Source organism: Leptidea sinapis, chromosome 37 (assembly GCF_905404315.1).
Source record: "Leptidea sinapis chromosome 37, ilLepSina1.1, whole genome shotgun sequence".
Taxonomy (NCBI): Eukaryota; Metazoa; Arthropoda; class Insecta; order Lepidoptera; family Pieridae; genus Leptidea; species Leptidea sinapis.
In genome coordinates this window covers 7,515,949-7,537,895 of record NC_066301.1, presented here as the reverse complement: position 1 = coordinate 7,537,895, position 21,947 = coordinate 7,515,949, and the positions used below count along the sequence as shown (strand labels likewise).

At 37.6% G+C, this 21,947-nt stretch overlaps 1 protein-coding gene across 2 annotated transcripts; it reads right to left on the bottom strand.

Moving 5' to 3' along the window:
• Window positions 1-9,923: 9,923 nt before the first annotated feature.
• On the bottom strand, window positions 9,924-21,743 carry LOC126975741 (phenoloxidase subunit 1). 2 transcript variants are annotated; one of them, XM_050823751.1, is made up of 14 exons: window positions 21,680-21,743; window positions 20,381-20,503; window positions 19,174-19,366; window positions 18,438-18,540; window positions 17,901-18,021; window positions 17,346-17,554; window positions 16,935-17,063; window positions 16,366-16,489; window positions 15,530-15,694; window positions 14,855-14,983; window positions 13,984-14,165; window positions 13,148-13,293; window positions 11,986-12,221; window positions 9,924-11,592 (listed from the first exon to the last, which is right to left on the bottom strand). In XM_050823751.1, the coding sequence occupies exons 2-14, from the start codon at window positions 20,489-20,491 to the stop codon at window positions 11,380-11,382; spliced, it is 2,061 nt and encodes a 686-aa protein (XP_050679708.1). In that variant the 5' UTR covers window positions 20,492-20,503; window positions 21,680-21,743; the 3' UTR covers window positions 9,924-11,379. The 2 variants fall into 2 exon arrangements, with proteins under 2 accessions (XP_050679708.1, XP_050679709.1); XM_050823752.1 differs by having other exon boundaries at window positions 17,346-17,551.
• Window positions 21,744-21,947: the final 204 nt, after the last annotated feature.

Sequence of the window (21,947 nt, the reverse complement as noted above, 5' to 3'; positions counted from 1 at the left end):
ATAATCACCATTCCGTCGCTAATTTTTCTTGTTATATTTCGATTTATCATTTAATTCGGAAGCGTGACGTTATAATCGGCCACCAAGACTCTAGTGGTCGCCAATCGAGGACTTTACTGCGTATGTACTTATGTGCCCTGCCCATTGCCACTTCAGTTTCGCAATCATATGACAGTGACTTTCGTTTTCGCAATCTCGCAGGGAAAGTCATACTGTACAATTAAACTTATTATTTAATAGCCGGTCACTCCATTCCCAATCTGTGGAATCAATAAGAAAGTCATTTATGTATAGTAAACTTTACCACACAAACGTTTCTTAACAATTCTTTTGAATAACGTAATACTTTTGTTTTGAACATTTTCTGGGATCTTATTGTAAAAGCATATACATCACCCCAGAAAATCTTTTCTAACTCGACTAAGCCGAGTAGTAGGTTAGTAGTAGTAGTAGGGTAGTAGCATTATAAGTTTATGTCTGTTCCTGGTGTTAAAATTATTATTATGACAGTTTCTAGCAAATTCACTTATGTGCCTATGAACATACGTTACATTATCAAAAATATATTAAGAAGCAACAGTCAAGATTTTATATATATACCTTGCCAGGCTTCCAGAAGCCTGTGAAGACCCCAAGAGGCGGCTTTGCATCTGTCGAAGTTGGGTTAGCTGAGCAAGAACAGCCAACATTTCACGCACAATAGACTATTATTGTAGTAATTAGACAATTTAAAATATCGGTGGCTATTTGAGCTCATTTCATCAATTTATATTTTCACAGTACAAATACTAACGGTAATGTAGTAAATTTATTTTATAAATAACTCATTTTACGTCATGGTTAAGTAAGTTATTGAATTCATTTTTTTTTTTTGTTCTAAAAATATATCTCATTTAATTTAAACTACCCGCAATCAGGGTATTTATCGGTTATTAAATAATAATTACTAGGCCAGGCATGTTAGTATTCGTGTTCTAATTGTTTTTATAACAACCCATCCGTCCGGCTCAATGTCAGTGCAGATTTGAATTGACTCATTCAACTATCTTTTATGTACACCCATGCTTTAAATCCTATAAATTAAAACATCCAATGTCCATTACATCATTCAAACGGACGATGTAATGTTGTTGTTAATAATTTCATAATAACACTCCTTTATTTTCGATCCCTTCATGCGCAAAGAGTTTTCACTTCATAATCCTGAGTTGTATATAGGACATTGCTAGAACATCTGCCACAATATTAGTAGATGCCGAAGGAGACATAACAAGTTTAAAACGGCATGGCGGATGGAAGTCTACATCTGTAGCTGAATGTAATTTTGAATTCCATAGAAAATAAAAAAACCCGTGTGGTGTCGTGGGACACCGGATAGGAACAAAGTTCCTTTTTATAAAATTTTTAATTTTACTGATTTACTAAAAAAAATTGACAGTTTCCACTGAATTCCACTGTCTAAAAAAAAAAGGATGTATATACTTATGTATGCACGCAAGAAGTTATACTTCTTTTGCTTAACAAAACAAATCTTTAAAATTATTTATTCGTCGTGATATTCTACGTTATTAAATCGTGAAATAAATTATTGAATATTAACGAATAAGGTTGTATTGGCTTGAACCCTTTGCCTGTCCTACTAATGGACGAAGAATCCAAAAAAATTTATTAATGTCGCAAACGTCAGAAAATTTCAGAAATCTTTCATTTTTAGATGACGTTGTGCGCGCACAATAATAGTATAGCGCTATAGTAGCGCGAGTAATACTCAAAGAATAAAGACGAGTTTCATTAATACTTAGTTTATTTGTAAATAATCAGTAATGGATGGATGGATACTACTAGGACTGGCGCTTTTAATGTTGGCAGTAAGCTAACAGTTTCAGAATCTTTGAAAGGATTCATACTATGGGTGTAGATAAAGTCTTGTATGCAACTGTTGATAATTAGGTATTAAAACACTCATATGATACTATTATCAACAGTTATCCCTTATTACACAACAGTTGAATAAATAACTATTACCATAAAGTCTAAATTAACAATAACATAAAATTAAAATAAACTATGTAGGTTAATATGAGTTCAAGACAAGCCACCATTCAACTTTATATTATATATTTCACCATTTTGTTATTTTTTGTGTTTTTACTAACACAATATATTTGTGTGTTTGCTATTTTTAATTTATGTTTAATTTATCCTTAAATTTTAATATTTTAATTTGAACTGTTCTAAACGTGGTAATATTCATTCAGTAGTTTGTAATATTTCTTAAAAAATGATCAAATAACACGTCCACGTTTTTTCTGGACCTCGCTGGAACGTAATGCCCCCTCCCGTTTCCCTTTCACCCCCTCGCGGTTGTCCTGTTGCGTCAATACGGTTTGCAGTTTCATTACCGTTAGGTACATGTCGTGATATTTTCGTGCTATCACTGCATTTTTTTTGAAGTTTTCATTGTTACGTTTTGACTTTTGTGGTTAATAGTTCTGTTGTTATGTTTTGCTATGTCGCTATAATAGTTCTATCAGAAAAATTAATAGTTGTACTTAACCTTGAAGCTTTCATTGATTTTCATCATTTTAATATTAATAATGTGCACACCCTCAGATGAATCAATAATACAGAAAAAAAATTGCGTGCGTACAAAATATGTCAGAAGTGAAACCTGCATTGTGCATAAACATCTAAGCTGCATATGAAGTCCTGGTACATGATGCTAGGATGTTACATGATTACAACTATGCTATCAAAGACATTAATATCACCGCTATCATATATAAGTTCTCCTGGTGGCTTTGTAGTAATACGTCGTGCGCATAAAGTCAAAATATATTAAGGTATACTAGAGAGTCATACATATGACAATCTCTTCGTCAACTATGATTGCCTGGTACCAGAACACTGTATAATGCTTCCTATCTCATTTTCTCCCACGAAATCTTATGAATTATTTGTCCCTTTTTACTGTCTCGCTTTTTCGTTTCATCACCTTTCAAATCACAACGATGCTAAAGAAGTGTTCGCTTCAATAAATCGTTGTTTATTTATTAATATTAATATCCTAGTGATGCTTGTTTTGCACATCGTAACAAAGCGACGAAGTGACGTCATCGACGTCAAGTCCATAGATAATGTAACCGGGTAATATTGTTTATAGTCTTCGATTGCGAGACAAATTAACTGTCACGGGATTCAGCATTCTTTTTAGTCAAATATACAATATTGTGATTAAAATATCGATTTGCTCTATTAATTTATTTGTCTCCGAGAAAGGGATTCAAAATATTGCTGTTTTTTAAAATTATCAGTTTAATGTGTTTTTCACATGTCCACGGAGTATTTAGATGCAATCCGCAAATCGAAAACACTTTGGTAAATGGCGTGCGGGAATCGAACTGATGCCTATTAGATGGCAACGGTACTAGACATTACGCCAGGCTAGCGAAACTCTCAAAGACAAAAGCAATTCACTCGATTCTATGAAACGTGCAGTCATTGACAGATTGACAGATGACGAAACGAGATCTACTACGTTATGAGCAACTGTTCACTTTCAAACTTAGCCGGATTATATTTCGTGGCCGATCGCGGCACTGTAGTTACTACTAGGGAAAATGAGTTCATATACATTTAAACTCAAGTTTAAAACTGCCTTACTAAAAAGACAACTTGCTGGTGAAAATCTAAAACACTCTTGCTTAAAAGATTTAAAACTAAAACACTTTTTTTGAATCTCCATATTATACACACCACACACACACACACAAACAAACAAGACTAAAGCAAAGAGTAGGGATAGATACTTATGACTATAGTGTGATATATTCTGAATATGTAATATAAATATTTTAGATAATATAGTAAGAATAAATAGTATGATAGATTTTAAAACATAATTATATGAAACTAAGTACCTATATGTATAATTACAACATTTGAAAGTTTATTGTAAATTTTCTTGATGATTTATATCTGGTGGACGACTCTAATAGTTCCCTAATAACACCTCAGGGAGGGGGGCGGCTGAAAACCAGCGCTGCTTGGAGTAATGTACGCCGAGCAGCAGAAGCTGAGCCGCTACCTTTTGTTTTCATTTTAATTTGTAATCTTAATTTTTTTCTTTGAAAACAATAAATGTGATTTTATTTATTTATTTACTATTTAAAACTTATGTCAAATCACTGCACGTTTCATACTAAACTAAATTCAAAATATTACTAACGCAGTCCTGCCTCTTATTACGTAGTATTTACTTCCTCTTTGTATTATGCCACCGAAGCGGAAGGTATTTCACGCCTACTACTTGCTGAGCACTCTATATTGTATAGCATGTCAGATTATACAAATTACCAGCAATACTATTGTATTATTATATAATATGACCTATTTTGTGTTTTATACATATAATTTGTTTTTTACATTCTCTCTTCACCTTCTTTACTAGTGGAAGGCTCCTTTGCACAGGATGCCGGCGTGATTATTTCATTTAAGTTTCGGATTGAAAGAAGGAAAATTATTGTGACTTCCTTTGATGAAGACCGACAGAGAGCCTCGGCGAATTACAATTGTCAATAAGAAGGATTGGTCAGGAATAAATAATAGCACGCGGAGAATCGTCAAAGCCTCTGCAATTACAATAAAGATCTCACTGAGAGACTGCTAATTTTGTTTAGAAATTACAAACACCACAGACTTAATAACGTATGGACAATGTGGGAGGCTCCTTTGCACAGAATGCCGGCTAGATTATGGGTACCACAACGGCGCCTATTTTGGCCGTGAAACAGTAATGTGTAAGCTTTACTGTGTTTCGGCCTGATGGGCGCCGTAGCTAGTGAAATTACTGGGCAAACGAGACTGTAGTGCCGCTCAGAAGTTTTTGGTTTTTCAAGAATCCTGAGTACTGCAATGTAATGGGCAGGCAGTGCGTATCAATTTCATCATCATAAAAAAACTCTTTAAACTATTTCTACTATATTTGCTACTAATATTTCACCATAGCTACCTATGACGTATTCTCACTTACTAATAACTTAATACTACTTACCACAAACACTACCAGCAACTGCATGATAACATCAGTGCCACAAAACAACTGGTCTGGGATGGTCTGACCACCAAATAAATAACTTCATGTAATCACCCCTTCGTGTAAATAAAGACTTATTTTATTCAGAGTAACGGTATTAAGAATTGATCTGCAATTTGCATGGCATTAACCCAATATTACATTATTGAATATACTTAACATGTTATGTTTTAATTTGCAACTGATCGTGTATATATATATATATACTTAGATCATTTATTCATCATTACATCAATATCCGGACGAACGAGTCTTGCTCGGATTTTTAAGAATGTACAAAACTCGAACAAAAAAATTAATAGTCGTAAATAATGGATAATCCGATAAGTGGGGGTAACCCCGATGTCAGGCTACAATAAAATCTAGTTTTTACGTCAGTTTTACGAACAGTGTAAAAATGATGCATACTTTTAGTTTTTTTCTAAATTTTTCCACTTTTGATCATTCAATCGGTTGCCATGTCTTTAAAATTTGGTATTTTTGTGTACTTTTTTGGCATCGTACTCCTAAAGACTTGTTTTATTAAATTTAATTACATTTATAGCCGTTGTTATCGTAAAATATTATTAAAACTAACATTTTAAGTAATTTTTTTCCGTTTTTTTGTAATTACTTGTAGTTTTGACCCTTGATTGTGAAAAAAAGTGTGGTGCTATAGCTGCCCATTATCTTAAAAACATGGCTAGTATGTGTAGATTCTAAAAAGGTATGATAGTGGGTACCTTAGCAAATAATATTAGCTCCAGGAGCAAAAGAACTAAGCTGGGTCGGGATTTCAATTTCTCAAGTAATGTCATAATTTTCGTGGTTTAAGCTATAACACACCAAGACATGATTTTATTCCATTAAGAATGCAATTTTAATCTAAATAGTATCTAATCATCTGTTAATTTGCATTCGTAAAAAATACATGCGACTATGTGTAACCAGTTACTACAAGTTTATTCCAAATTCAAAGGGATCTTCAGGTAAAAAAAACAACAAAGACGGTTAAACAATTTTAAAACAATAGCATATTATGATTTATTGTTTTTAGTACAGAACCCGCAGCGAGTTTGCTACAACAACTTGTTGTTGTTAAAGTAAACCTCACTTCTGGGATTTATCAAGTTAACTTTGTGTAATCAATCGCAGAGGTGAGAGTTATCATTTAAAAAAATAACAAAGAAAGATTTGAAAGAGCGACATCTCAAGTCAATTTCCTAACTGTAAAGTAGATCCTGTGGATGAAGCCACAACCTAAGAGTTAAGCCAGACATATGAACAAGAATTATGAACGTGACGTCACTCAAATGGTTGGCTCAGTGGAAGAGCGCTCTCACAGAACGCAAGAGGGTCGAGTCCGTTCATCGTTCATAAATTTTGTTTTCAAATTTTATTTGTCCAGCAAAAGTACACTCGCACAATCTCGATGCGTAAATCTATAATGAGGTTAAATATATCATTGCTATGCTTGAATTGTTTGCGGTACGCTGGCTACGGAAATTACCTTTAAATAACTTGATTGTTGATACATTAGCCGATAATAATGTATATTGATGTTGTAATCATACAGATTAATTAGTGTAAATATTAATTTACTGAAAGGATTTCTGATGTTTTCAGCGTGGAGCTATAATTGTGACACACACACACACACTCACGCCTTGTTCCCGTCGGGGTTGGCAGAGACAACAGAACGCCACGTGCTTCTATCCTTACAGATCTCACGCGCTTCCTCTACATTCATTACTCTTTTGATACATGCTCACCGGTTGCATGTGCTTCGGACCTTTCCTTTTCTCAAAACGTCCTCAATTTGGTCGTCGAATGTCCTACGAGCACACACACTTGCCTTATATATTTTACAAGTCATTCTTTCTTCACTCATCTGCTCTACGTGTCGAAACTATTCGCTGATGATGCAAAGATGACTTGATCATCGGCGTACAAGAGGCACTGGACAAACAACCCTTCCATATTGATCCCACATTCCATTTCTCTCATATCATTCATGCTGCTATCCATGAATAAGTTGAACAACCAAGGCGAGGCTACACAGCCTTGTCTGACACCTTTAGAGATATCAAACCAGCCCGCATATGCACCATTAATCCGAACACAGACTCGAGAATGCCTGTACAGAGATTTCAGAAAATTGTCCACCACATGCATAGATAACACCTTCCATATTTCCTATCTATTCATGCAGTCTGAGAGCTTTTTTTATGAAAAATAAGGGACGAGACGATCAGGACATTCAGCAGATGGTAATTGATACGCCCACAATGCAGTGCTGCTCAGGATTCTTGAAAAACCCAAAAATTCTAAGCTGCACTAGAATTGCGGTCGGCACCTTGAGACTTAAGATGTTAAGTCTCAATTGCCCAGTAATTTCACTAGCTACGGCACCTTTCAGAAAGAAACACATTAATTAGTGCTTCACGGCAGAAATAGGCGCCGTTGTGGTACTAGTTGGCATCTGGTCCAAAGGAGCCTCCCACTTTATAATAAACACACATAAAGAACTCTGTATCTACACGATGAAAGAGCATGACTTGAAAAGAAAATGCCAAAATAATTTTACACTATTCTGCGGAATTCCTACACACACACAAATACACGTGTATGTGTTGAACAAAGACTATTGTTTCAAATATTGTAATGTATTAAATAACAATAAGTAAATTACGAAATCATTGACTCTGACAATAAAGATAAAAATAGTTTAAGAGATTTGATTGATTTTAGTAAAAAACTTTGTAATATTTGGTTGACAGTAAATATATATTTTTTATTAATTATCTCTGAGAAAAAGCGTTATACCGGGTTATCAAGCCCGTCGTCTTCCTAGTATTTCTCTTGTTGTCCAAGAAGCTCTCTCTCAGTATTTTGAGTAATCCATATCGAGCAGCAAACTTCAATAACTCTTTACATACAATGAGGATGTAAATACTACGTAATTAGAGGCAGGACTGCCTAAGTAAAATTTTTAATTAAGTTTAGTATGAAACGTGCAGTGATTTGACATAAGTTTGAAATAGTAGTAATTACAGTATCGTGATTGGCGACGAAGTATAATCCGGCTAAGTTCGAAAGCGAACAGTTGCTTATAATGTACTGGATTTCAACTATCTCTTTTAATGCAAGATTATAGCCGTCATCTAGATAGACTATGATAGCTGTGAAGCCGTTGAAAAAAAATCTTTAGTAGTAACCTCTATTCTGAGCAATTCACGCACACTTACACAAAGTTTCATACAAATCGTGAGTGTAAGACGTAGCTTGTCACGCACACTAAACTAATATTCCTGGCCTGTTTTTATGGGTTGTCTAACAGCAAGAGACTCTCTTTTTTATGAAATAGGAGGACAAACGAGCGTACGGGTCACCTGGTGTTAAGTGATCACCGCGGCCCACATTCTCTTGCAACAACAGAGGAATCACAGGACCTTTAAGGAAGGTGTACATGCTTTTTTTGAAGGAATGTCGTATCGTCCCGGAAACACCGCACAAGGAAACTCATTCCACAGCTTTGTAGTACGTGGAAGAAAGCTTCTTGAAAACCGCACTATGGAGGACCGCCACACATCCAGATGGTTGGGATGATATCCTAACTTGTGGCGTGTCGTGCGAAGGTAGAATTCGGCGGCAGGAATCAGGGTGAAACAGATTCGAAGCGTAAATCTATAATGAGGTTAAACATATCATTGCTATGCTCGAATTGTTTGCGGTACGCTGGCTACGGAAATTACCTTTAAATAACTTGATTGTTGATACATTAGCCGATAATAATGTATATTGATGTTGTAATTATACATATTAATTAGTGTAAATAATAGGTCTTTACCTATGAAATTGCCGTTCTGCAGTACTGGCCATTTCAAATCAAAATAATTTTTGTTTGGCTAAGAATTTTAATTTCAAATAAATTTTCGAATAAGCAGCTTTCGACGTTAGCATCAAAACAATATTGATCCATTTGCGTCAAATCCTAAAGATAAAAAAGCTTGACAAATTGGTGCCCCACGAACTCAATGATGGCCAGCGCGAAGTACGCGTCGAGACGTGCCTTGCACTGCTGAACAGACACACAAATGAAGGAATTTTGAACCGCATTGTTACCTGCGATGAAAAATGGATTCTGTTTGATAACCGCTAGCGCTCAGCTAGGTGGTTGGATCCTACCATCCATTTTTTAATAAAACATTCAAATTTATTTATAGGTAATGCCTTAACAGTGGCTGGGACTTTATTATAAAAGTGTTATACATTCACCCTTAAAGCTATTATGTATCTTATGTTTTTATATATCATTTTTTGTAACTCATTCGCCGATGATGCAAAAATTACTTGATCATCGGCGTGCAAGAGGCACTTGGCAAACAACATTCCATTTCTCTCATATCATTCATGCTGCTATCCATGAATACGTCGAACAAACAAGGCGAGGCTGCACAACCTTGTCTGACACCTTGAGAGATATCAAACCACCCCGGATAGGCACTTTGTTATAAATTATATCTGAGAGAAAACGTTTTACCGAGTTTTCAAGCCAGGTCATCTTCCAGGTATCTCTCACTCTCACCAATCTCTAGCAGCAAACTTCAATTAATCTTTACATATACTGATCAGAGAATTGTCCCACAGGTACCCAGGTAGGTACTTATGTTTGAAAACGTTGATTTTGAGCGCTATGATAGAGCAACCCTTTACGATAAAAAATAAATTTCGATCAATCATACTCTCAGCATTCAAATTCCTTAATTTATTTACAGAAGCTGGTTTTTTTCGCTAACATAAAAACTTAAGGGATCTAGGATATATTAATCGATAAGTAAAGACCAAATAGAAAGGCATAATTTAATTAGAATTATGAATAAGAAGTATTTACATTATGTACATATTTACAGAGTAATGACCCGTTAGAACTAATGACCCGTTTTACTAAAACTATATTATTAGGCTAGCTATTACTAAAATAGAAACATATCAAAGTCCGTTATACAAGCCAATTTACCAGTATTAACTTCATAGGGAACATATTTATATAAAATACAGAACATAGAGATAATAGTGAGAATATATATATTGATTATTACATATTGAATGTGTGATGTCATTGTATACAAAGAGGATGTAAATACTACGTAATAAGAGGCGGGACTTCCTAAATAAAAATTGAAATTTACTTTAGTATGAAACGTGCAGTGATTTGACATAAGTTTGAAATAGTAGTAATTACAGTATAGCGATTGGCGACGAAGTACAATCCGGCTAAGTTTGAAAGCAAACAGTTGCTTAAAACGTAGTGGATTTCGGCTTTCTCCGCTTTTTACAAGTTTATAGCCGTCATCTGTCCATCTATCAATGAGTGCACGTTTCATACAATCCAGTGAATCGCTGTTTTCTTAGATAGTTTCGCTAGGCTGGTTGTATATATCAGACATCTCCACGTCTAACTTTGGAACGCGAATAAATTTAAATTTTTATCATGCTTACATGGAACGTTACAAAGAGTGTGTATTACCTACAATTAGAAGTCTATGACACCTATTTAATCACTATTTGACAGGTGTCATAGACAATAAACAAAGAAACCATTGATGATTGTTATCACTGATAATATATAAAGTGGAAAATATTCTGCAAAATGTCAACAAATTATTAAAAATTGTGTTGTTTATGGTCGCATTTAATGTAATAATAAGGTTTTCTTATGAGAGCGTCTATGTCTGCGGCGGTGTAGTTCTCTCTACATTCGCATTGGACATCCTCTACTTGGACCTCCGTCCTGCCCTGGATCGTTACTACTCGACCAGCGGCCCATCTACCACAAATACCATTTTATTTCGAATTTTTTCCTATACTCTTTAGTCTCTATTGATTGAGAACATTTATATGCATACTATTGATATTTATTCCATTGCAATTATGCAAATATTTTATCTTTAGAACTTGGATAGGTCATATAAATATATAATGTTTCTTATATAATATAAATTATAATGTTTCATTTTTTTAATTTCCGTTGCTACTGGTTGTAATTCCTTTTCGTTCACGTTGTCACAGTATATATACCAGCTAAAGCAGTATGGAAACTACGTACAAACGTTAGATATAACGCACGCACACAAAAGCAGGCGTCATGGATGTCTCAACGAGGCAGCACTGCGACGTCCGCTTATCGGCCATGTTGATACGTGGGTCTGTGTGCGTACGTCATTTCGAACGTTAGTACGTAGTTTCCATCATGCTTTATCGTATATATGTACTGTGAAATTGTTGTCAACGTGTCGTCGTACCTACCGCTGCTGGCCATGTTGCCTGACAGCGTTTGTGAACCGGATGGAGCACTCCTGCACGTTCATGTTAGGCGTGAGGAAGGACCCGATGTCGCTGGCGGAGGCTGGCCGGTCGAATGGGAAGCCCATGGCACGCTTGTCGGGATACTTCCGGTCCCGAAGGCCGCAGTAAGACGCCGCGTCGTTGCAGACGCCCGCAGTGTCTTGCACCACCTGCCACATGGGAATATTGAACAACGTAGTTCAGATCAGTTCCACCCCGTAAGTAAGACGGTATATCCCGACTCCCGTGTAGATCCTCATCAGATGTTAGCATGTTTAGACATGAACTTCGTGCACATCAAAGTATATTTATATATTCGTGTACGTTTTTATCAGTGGTACACTACTGGCTAGATGACCACCTCAGTCAAGTGTTCTGCTGCCAAGCAGTAGCTAGTAGAATGACTGGGCCAATATCTTAGCAAGCGAATTCACAGTGATACTCACAATTTAGGGTTTGCCAGAATTCTGAGTTCACTGAGGCACTACATTGTATTGGGCAAGGCAATCACTTGACATTATAAGAACGTCTTGAAAGTTTCATGTAAATCTTCAACCACTCACCCTGTCTTCGTTCCAGTTTGAAATCATACAGAACAGTAGCATGGGGAAGCCCTTTGGCGTCCCTTTGGGCACCAGCAAGTGATGAGGCCAACCACAGCCGCAGAAGTCGAAATCGGCAGCCTCAGCGGAGCCGGGCTCGCCTGGTCGGTCGGCCTGCCGCCTGAACGTGCGCTCGTACGGGATTGTCACTGACGAGTCCACCGAGCTGCGAGTGATGGTGCTGGTGCCAGCAGGAACTAGAGGAAGCAAAGCATTTTCTTATTACACTGTGTCAGCGACCCGAAGTGGATCTCTATATTCGAAAGTGAATCCCCGTTTTCATTAGATGACATTTATCCTGCGACCTTATCGCCCGACACGAATTATACGTGACGACGTCGCGCGGGACATCGCCCGACATCTACGAGCCGCGGGACATGTCGCGTTTCGAATTATTTTTGTGTTGGAAAGTTTCGGTGAATCGTTACGTAAGCCGCAAATAACAACCTACTTCCTCGGTTGACATTCGATCACAACCTGGGTATGTGGACGAGCAAAATGTCGGTTGACATTGTCGCCGGAAAGTCGCACGTAGATGTCCCGTGACAGGCCACGACATGTCTCACGACTTTGTTCCCTAGTGAATACAAAGCTTAACCACTTAATGCCAGTTTTCGATCATATGAGGTAAATAGATATCTATACTACATTCTTCTTGGAAAATGCGTTCTAATTGATAAATCTGGGCCGAAATTATGTTATATAATATGCGAGCTGAGAAGCTAAAAAAATCATTAATAATGTGTTTTTCATTTGTATTCTGTTAAAATATTCAATACGGAATACGAAACTGGCAATTTACAATATACTTAAAATCTTACGTTAGACTTAGTTTTTTTTAAATGGCTCTGCATATTGTTTGAAATAAAAAAATCGCACGAATATCCAACAAAGCATCTTTCACTAGGTGATTAAATAATCATTCAGTGGAAATAGTAATCAACGGTTCAGTTTTTGTTGTGAATGGGAGAAGATTCCGCGAAGCGGGTCCAGTCTTCTTGGTAGGTACCAAGAAAATTGTGTGGATTCTAGTCCAATTCTTATATAATATGTCCCCGTTACGCACACTATTCCATCGAAACTTTTTTGACTTTCCAAGTGAACTAAATGTGAGTATACTGACTTGTCTGGGTGAACTTGTCAAGCTCGATCATGAGCCTTCTCTGGTCCCTGAAGGCCAGCCGGTTGCCAGCGTCGTCCATGGTAGGAGCCAGGAAGATACGAACAGTGCCCATCACGCCACGCCCCGACGTGTTATTCACCTCGATTCTAAAATAAATATCAAGATCATTACAAATACTTACTACGAATATAATATCAAATCAAATAGTTATAAATCCATCAAAAGCAGAAGCTTAATCCTCCATTACTTACTTGAAATATAAACTTTTTAAAATTCAAAGTAATAAGTGATTCCTAAAATGCCATATATATTCTATATATAGAAACTCCCATAAGTCGAAAATTCTACTAAGCCCTAGTTTAAATACAACGAACAACGAAAAACGAAAGGTCTTCCTTCTCTTTCACTCGCTGTGCCACATTTATTCCTTCTCTTTCGCTACATAGCTTTTCTCCACCGAATTCCGTATATGTGGACGCGGGTAGTCACTGTTCTAGCCTCCTTTGAAGTTTGTTTTATGATTGGCCAAAACTCAAATTGTATTTACAGGTCGCTTCGTCACTTGTTGCCATTAAAACTCTAGTTCGTTACAACGTGGAAAAATTCGAAGGTGGACGTCATCGCTTGTCGCACGGCTGCGCTAACAAACAAGTCTCTCTGCCAAGCATGACGACTAAGCGCGCAAGTCAGTTAATACATCGTTGATCATCGCGTATTTTATTTATCCAACAATCTTGACATGCGACATGGCGTCCATGAAGAGACTCATTCAAGTATTCTACTGGTAGTATACGCATTTATTTATATATTTATATAGAAGTGGCAACTGTACTCACACATAGTTGAAGTTATCATGCGTGAGGTGGGTGAACCTCGCGAGCACGCTGCCGCGCGGAGTGAAGTCCAGCCCGCGGCCCAGGTCCACAGAGCTCTGCTCCCACTGCGTGGACAACACATTACGGCCGCCAGCACCGCCCTGGATGCCCACAGACATCACACGGATTCCGGGGAAGTCCAGCTGATGAAATTTGGGACGTTATATACGATACAACTTAGCAATAAACAACGTTTGGATTTATTAATAATGTTGAAAAATGTATGTATAATACAAAATTTCAAGCTATGAATTAAAAAATATTTGACTAATCGTGTCTTAAGTTACACCCTTATATCCAGTTTAGAATAGCAAAGGTAACTTAAGGTCCTATATATCCTAGAAGGGCACCCACAGCCGTCTGCCATTTTAGACGATTTTGCCTCGCCTCACATTTCACTTCAAGTTATTCGATAGACTTCACAATGACCGCTCGTTGCCAGATCTGCCAGGTTTACAATTTTCTTGGAGATTTCAATTTAGGGCTTGGCCTGGTATATCAGAATCCCTTCAGAGTTTGTAGCCAATCCAGTCCACGTTAGGTGTTTCATTTGCAGTTCTACCTGAATGCAGTACTCTCACAGATCTAAGCTCGTGAGTTCTCCAAGCCAATATACTGAATAAGCCAAGAACTTTTATCTCTGTCTCAAATACGTAGAACATATTTTAAGCGTTGGACGTAGGACTAACGTTATAAACAGAGCTAGCGGATTTCCAATAGCAACGGTCACTTCACCATCAGCCACTTCTTCCACTCGAATCAATTATTTCACCTATATTTTATTCTTAGCATCCCAGATCTTTAATTGGTACATCGAATATATATGACTCACCGCGTCATTGGTATAGGGCGGCAGCTTGCTCTTGTACATCTGGAAGAGATCATCGACATACGCGTGCCAGCGGTAGAACACCGGGTCGCGCATGGCCGTCGCAGAGTCACCCATCACGCCGAATTGTTCCTGGAACCCGAAAACATATGACACAGACTGTACTGAACAAAAAAGACAAATAGAGAAACAACAACAAATATAAAATCTTAACGAATAACCAAATTGTTAATAATAAGCACATTAAGTTTGAATGTGCAGGTAAGGGTATGTTACGTGCCAGATCTGGGCAACTCTTTTATAAATTTAGCAAGAAACTGTAATGAATGTAATGTAATTTATGATCTTATCGAATAGACTCGCTGCGCTATTGCGGCAGTTCTTCTAAAGTCCAAGGCATATCATTAATGGGTGGTAAATTCTAATTCTATATCTGATATAAAAATACAGAATTGAGTAAAAATATTTGAATGCTACCAACGGATTCTAATGTCACCGCTATGACCATAGAATAAGAATACAATAACAACTAGCTCATGACCTCGCGATTAAGACAGTCAGGAGCTGGAATAGCCAATGCTTCACACGAGATGGTTCAAATACAATACAGGGTTTAGGATCAGTAAATTGGAGCTTATGGACAGTGCAGTGGCAATATATACATATACTTATGCTTACCAGATTTCTGTGGTCGGGGTCGTGTGAGTAAGAGATGAACACGTGGCCCATGTTGTGCAGGTCGCCGTAGTACTGCCGGTTAGGGCTCAGGATGGACGACTCCATCATGTTGCCCAGCGTGTCGATTCCGGTCGCCTCATCCAGCGCCATCTCACGTCCGTTCGGCTGATAAAAGAACACTTTGTCATTCAAATTGGTACCGAGATTTTTTAAAACTGATAGTACGCGCCTTCCCTACACACTCCTTTGCTATAGAGGAATGTTTTAATCCCAAAAATGTTAGATCCATTCTGGCATTAGGTATTTACTTGCGCATAATTACCACCTCTCATCCTATATTTTATCACAAGAGAAATTCCTGGAGCGTTATAGAAATTTGAGTGAGCGTTTGACTTTATTTGATTGTACTCATGTTGTATCGACCTAAAATCACCGCGCAAGGAATTTCATTCCACAGTTTGGTTATACGTGGTGTTCCGCGTAATTTCTTAAGTTCCTTGAAAACCGTACCGGAAGAATTGATTTATATTATAGTGCGTGGCGAGTGGTGTGAAGGTGGAATTTTACGGCAGGGATCAGGTCAAAAAGCTCTTGGAAATTCACTCCGAGGTAGAACACACATAATGAAGCGACGGTATATGAATCGCCAGGCTATCGGGCCTTTCACAGAACACTGGATCCCGCATTCGAGCAGTCAGGTCATACGCTTGGTGATTCACATCATTTCATTTTATGTAAATATAAACAAATATTCTTATTAAATATAAGCATTTAAAAGAAAATTAAGTGCCAACGGACAACTTTTTTGGAATTATTTAGCCAACGGTGTATCTTACCAGTTTCACTTTCAATGTGTTGATGGCCTCGACGAAACGATCACGCCAGGTCTCCAGCTCGCTCACTTCGCTGCGGATCTGGTCCACAGGACGGTCCAGGTCTCGGATGGTGGAACCGGCAAACCTTCACAGCAACACGTATTACTAAGCTTGTTGCATATCCAGTTCTACAGACAGTAGTTGTTAAGTTCTACTGTGTCCATGGGCAAAGCCAAATCACGTGATTCGCAGTACTTGGAATATCTTGGAATGTCGAGCAAACACTCACATAAAAGATTACCCCGTATTATAGGTCAAACGAAAGGTCTTTACTTTTATATTTATAGTATTATTTTCTTATATGGAGTATAGAAGATCAATTGGTCAGTCCGGAACTAAAACAAATAGAAGATGACTTCATTTGGCATGGAAGAATAGTTTGACGAAGCTGCTTTGGAAAGGCGCAGTGGTCTGACACTCGAAGTTCGAAGACGAAGAATTCAGTTTAATAAATTTATTATAGCAGGAAATTTAATAAAAACATAAAGTAAACTGTGGACTCATTTTTATTCGTAAAATATACAACGTACCTGGGGGGCCATGCCCTGCTAGCCACCTGCGAGTCCAGCTTGGGGAAGTATCCCTCTTCGATGGGCTCTCTGAAGTTATTGTAGCGCCTTGGGAACCCGAGGTCGTTGCACAGACGCTCCGCGGAGTATCTGGAGTCAGAAAAGTAGACAATCACTTCTACAAATACTTATGTGTATCTAATATAAGTCAAATGCGCCGGACCTCAATTAAAAGTGACTAACCCAACCCAGCGATACTCATCGAGTCTGTTCGGAGTCAAATAAGGACGGAATGTGCAGTAGGTACCTATCGACGCAATTTCAGATGTTGACTCAGGCTTGTCAAAATTTGGCTGGAGTATATCGCTTCTGAATGATTCTATCTGTGTCCTAGAAGTGTTATATTTACCATATTCAAAGTTGATAATTCACCTCGCGATAATCTGTTGGTGCATGTAGTAGAAGAGTTCCCCTCTCCTGTCCTTGGCAACGATGGCTCTATCGGAAGCGTCGAAGGGGTAGACCAGGTGCCAGTGCCAGTGGTGCAGGTTGAGGCCAATGTCCTCGCGGAAGTAGGCCACGCGCTGCTCGAGATCCCATTCGGATGCCGTGTAGTTCTGCGGGATCACTATTGGCATCTGCTGAGAGCATCGGATCGTAAGTCACAAAGCCTTTTTGAAGTAAAAACACTTTACTGGGAAAATACATTAAGATCCCGTAAACAATAAAGGCCATGTCATAGTACTCCTAAAAAGAAATTGTAGACTACGTTTAAAGGAAGCGATACCAATTATTCATGTTCCTGGAGGGCGCAGGAGAAGATAAAAAATTAATAGAATAAAAATATTTTATCCGCGAGAATTTAAATAGGGACAGGCTGTGGCGCTCCAACCATAGATAATAGATACTTTAATCTCCGAACTGGTCAGTGTTATGTTCGTGAAAGTTTTTGATACAATTCGATGCATCGAACTTCTGTAGACCTACCCTATTTCCATCCGTGACGGTAGTGCTCACTTCACGCGCCTGTCTGAACACCTTGGGGTCCATGAACTTGTCAGGGAAGGTTTCCGCAAACGTGGGGATGTTTACACCCTTCGTATCCTCTCTGTAAAGTCATAATATTATAGGCAAACTATTCCTTTTATGACACTTTGTCTTATATTCGTGATCGCTTCACACACAAAAATGGTCGGAGCTGAGACAGGTAAATGAATAGGCATGAGGACAAATTTTAGATTATTTTTCTATAATGTTGCCGTCGTTTACCAAAATCAAATAATGTTTATCAAAAAATCTTTATTTCAGCAATAAAATTGTTGCATTTTTATTTACTTTGAATAACGCGTGAAATCGCTGATGGCTGGTGCTAGTGATTTTATTATTTTGAAGCCTACGGCGGATTATCAAATTTTCTCGGTGAAGAGACGCACACTGGGCACCAAGCTTATTATTTTATAGATACTTTAGGAAGATTACTCTAAGCTTTGTTTGTTCATTTATCTTGCTCATCTCGTATAATACCTGTGCAGGATGGCGACGGAAAGGCAGTAGTTGAACAGGTAGGGGTTCATGCGGAGCTGGCAGTAGGAACATACTGCTTGCAGGTCTTCCAAGTCCCGCATGCCTAAAACGTATAAATGACTCGTATAAGATACGACTCCAATTATATAAGGTGAGTCGTCGAAGATTTGCAACAACGGCGATACTGCAGCGTGTCGGCAAATTGAATCTTACGTCATATTTATAACTACAACTTCACGGTGGACATACTGAAAGAAACTGCCAGAAATATCGGTAAACTTAAAAATATTTCAATTGGATGTTAAATATTCAGTTATTAATTACTGGTAATTGTTGTAAACGAAAGTGATTATTATAAATTAATTTCGGTGTTAGACATAGTTGTATACATAGTTAGTCATAAGTTTGAAACCAGCTACTACCAGTGGGAGGCTCCTTTGCACAGGATGCCGGCTAGATTATGGGCACCGCAACGGCGCCTATTTCTGCCGTGAAGCAATAATGTGCGAACAATACTGCGTTTCGGTCTGAAGGGCGCCGTAACTAGTGAAATTACTGGGCAAATGAGACTTAGCATCTTATGTCTCAAGGTGGTGAGCGCAATCGTAGTGCCACTCAGAATTATTGGGTTTTTCAAGAATCCTGAGCGTCACAGCATTTTAATGGGCAGGGTGCAGGCTGCTTGTCTCGTACCTTATTTTGATTTTTAAAAAATCTGTGGACTGTGTGGACGTACCCATGAAGACGTCGATGAGCCTGGCTGCCATCTGGCGGTGGCGCGGCACCCACAGCGAGAACTGGTCGTGGTAAGGCAGCTGCAGGGGTAGCGACAGGTTGGGCATCGCAATGTTTCGTACGGGGATGGTGCGTGTCGCGTCGCTGCCGAACCGGTCCGCTAAGGTGCTGCTTGCGGACTTGTACTTGTCAGGCTGCACATGAAACAATCCATTAGCCCAGGGTAAAGGGCACCAATTACGGCCATTTTGAATATCCCATCTCTCATTTAAAGAAGATTCGATTTTAATGTTAGGTATCCATATCCATCAAAAGATCTTACACCAGCATTTCAATGTGTCAAAGCAGTAATAAAATAGTAGGACGGAATGCGGAAAATTTTTAATAATCTTCTTCATTTTCTGTATTTAGGCTTTTTAGGTAAGACAGTGCTAAACTAACTGATCGTGTTCAGTTATTCGAAACGTAAATTTAAACATTTAATTTCAATATAACTTGAAGTATCAGACTGCATGTAAACTTTGTAGAGCAAATATTGTTAAGAAAAACTTTGCTAGTAAATTAATTATAGCGATCAAATAATATTATTTCTATTATATTAATTAATCTGAGCTAATAATAATAAACGACCAAGTCGGGAATCAAATATTATCGTTGATGGGGAAAATATTCCAAAGTAAAATTACCTACCATTGAAAACTAATCTACCTACTGATGTACATAGTGTCAATACTCGAAATAAACATAAACTTGCAATTCCATCAACTAGGCTCCGTAAAATTTCTAAATCTTTTAAAGTGGACTGTGTTGTTTTATAATAAGCTCCCAAATGATATTAAAATATTACCAATTAAAAAATTTGAATGTATCGTAAAAATAAATTTACATGTAAGGCCTAATAGGCCTAAGATGTTAATGTGAAAGATTATTTGAATGATAAAGATAGTTGGGATTAATGTTTCTAAATTTACTGTGAATATTGTAATACTCATGTGAATGCTATTGTAACTTTTGTACTTCATCCTGACTTGCATTAAATACCTTATAAAGTTTAACAGTGAATAAAGATTTTTTTTAGATTTGAATTTGAAAATGAACTGGTTGAGTTGCAGGATTTTTATTTTATCAGTTATATACTTTGATAGAATAGAATATTTCGCTTTTGTATATTTACACAATAATAGCGAGTTTATAATTTGTGATCTTACATAGTATGTGTCGGGCAGTTGGAACACTGCCTTCTTCTCTCCTTTCTGCATGAAGCATGGCTCCGTGGGACGATCGAAGAACAGCTGAAGGTTTTTCTTAGCGTCCGACATCCTGAACGGTTCCTGGACATTAGACATGAGGTTACAAGGTGCCCGTGGGATATGAGAAGAGCTCAAGTACTCATCCATTAAAGTTGAATTATATTCAAGACCATATAACGTCACTGTAGAATGAATACGTTTTTTATACTTAGATTATTAATACGCCTGACAGACTGTGACAAATGTGAAAACGTCAAAAAAAATTGGGGCTGACAGTTAACCTCTATTTTGAGCAATACATGCGTGTGCATGTAGTGTTAACACAAAGTGTCAGACAAATTGGGAGTGCAACACCGTAGCTCGTCATGCAAACTAAAGTAATAAACCTGGCCTATTTTCATCGGTTGTCTAGCAGTAAGAGGCTCTATCTAGACGCATAAATAATCTAAGATTTTATTTTTACACAAACCTAAAGAAAACTGCGTATTTCAAGTGGCTACGCAACTATGAACTAAATACTTTTTGTTAGTGCCATCTATGGGGAAAAACGAATACTATTTTATTTCTTACTTGTTCACCATTTCTGTCGTAAATAACCATTATTTTTATTTAGAAAAGGGGTGCACTTAGGGATAGACATATTTAGTGGTTTTTATGGTAATAATATTTATTTACTAAGCTAATCTATGGCACTTGTTAAATAACTAGAATTAATGGTTCTAATGAGGAATACGCGGATTTATAATGATTAAAATGATTACTCGGACCGGCCCTGTAAGATAAGTAATTTGGAATAGAATTACTTTGTATTTATTGTATAATAAATCCGTCGTACTTAGATTGTTTGGGGATTTTGAAGGACGCCGTAGCTAGTGAAATTACTGGGCAAATGAGACTTAACATCTTACGTCTTAAGGTGACAAGCGCAGTTTTAGTGCCGCTCAGAATGTTTGGGTCTTTCAATAATCCTGAGCAACACTGCATTGTAATATGCAGGGCGTATCAATTACCATCAGCTGAACGTCCGGCTGTTCTCGTCCCTTATTTTCATTAAAAAAAAATAAGCGACCGATGTGTTACTGACGTGTCGCTCGGATCAGCGAATGTCTTCTAAAACCATGGGGTTCAATCTGGACTAGACGACGAGAAATATTGATTCGAAATGCGGTTATATTAATCACTGCTGTATTACATGGCTACCTTTAAATATATTACTAAAAAATAGTCTAAGAAATTAATAATAAATGTAGAACTTACCTAAATTGATTCTTGAATAAGATCTGATAATTAAGGCAGTGTTGCTACTAGCCGTGAATACCACGGCTGAGTGTGACACTAAAGGAACTGCAAGGACAATAAATAGGGCTGATGCACACGCCGCGACCGCACAGTCGGCCGCGCCGTGTGCAATCACCTACCGCGATATAGTCGGCACACATATTATTGATAGATTTTATTTAAATAAATTAGACGAACAATATCATTCAAACACAAATAATTTTATTCAAAATAGGATATCATAACA

Bases quoted from the DNA above. Each gene is read 5' to 3' on its own strand.
- LOC126975741 (XM_050823751.1), bottom strand. From the start codon at position 20,491: ATGTCGGACGCTAAGAAAAACCTTCAGCTGTTCTTCGATCGTCCCACG. The intron at 14,984-15,529 runs GTAAGCATAAGT...TTCGGGTTCCAG, and splicing joins ACCCCGACCACAGAAATCTG to GAACAATTCGGCGTGATGGG. The intron at 13,294-13,983 runs GTGAGTACAGTT...TATTTATTTTAG, and splicing joins CATGATAACTTCAACTATGT to AATCGAGGTGAATAACACGT.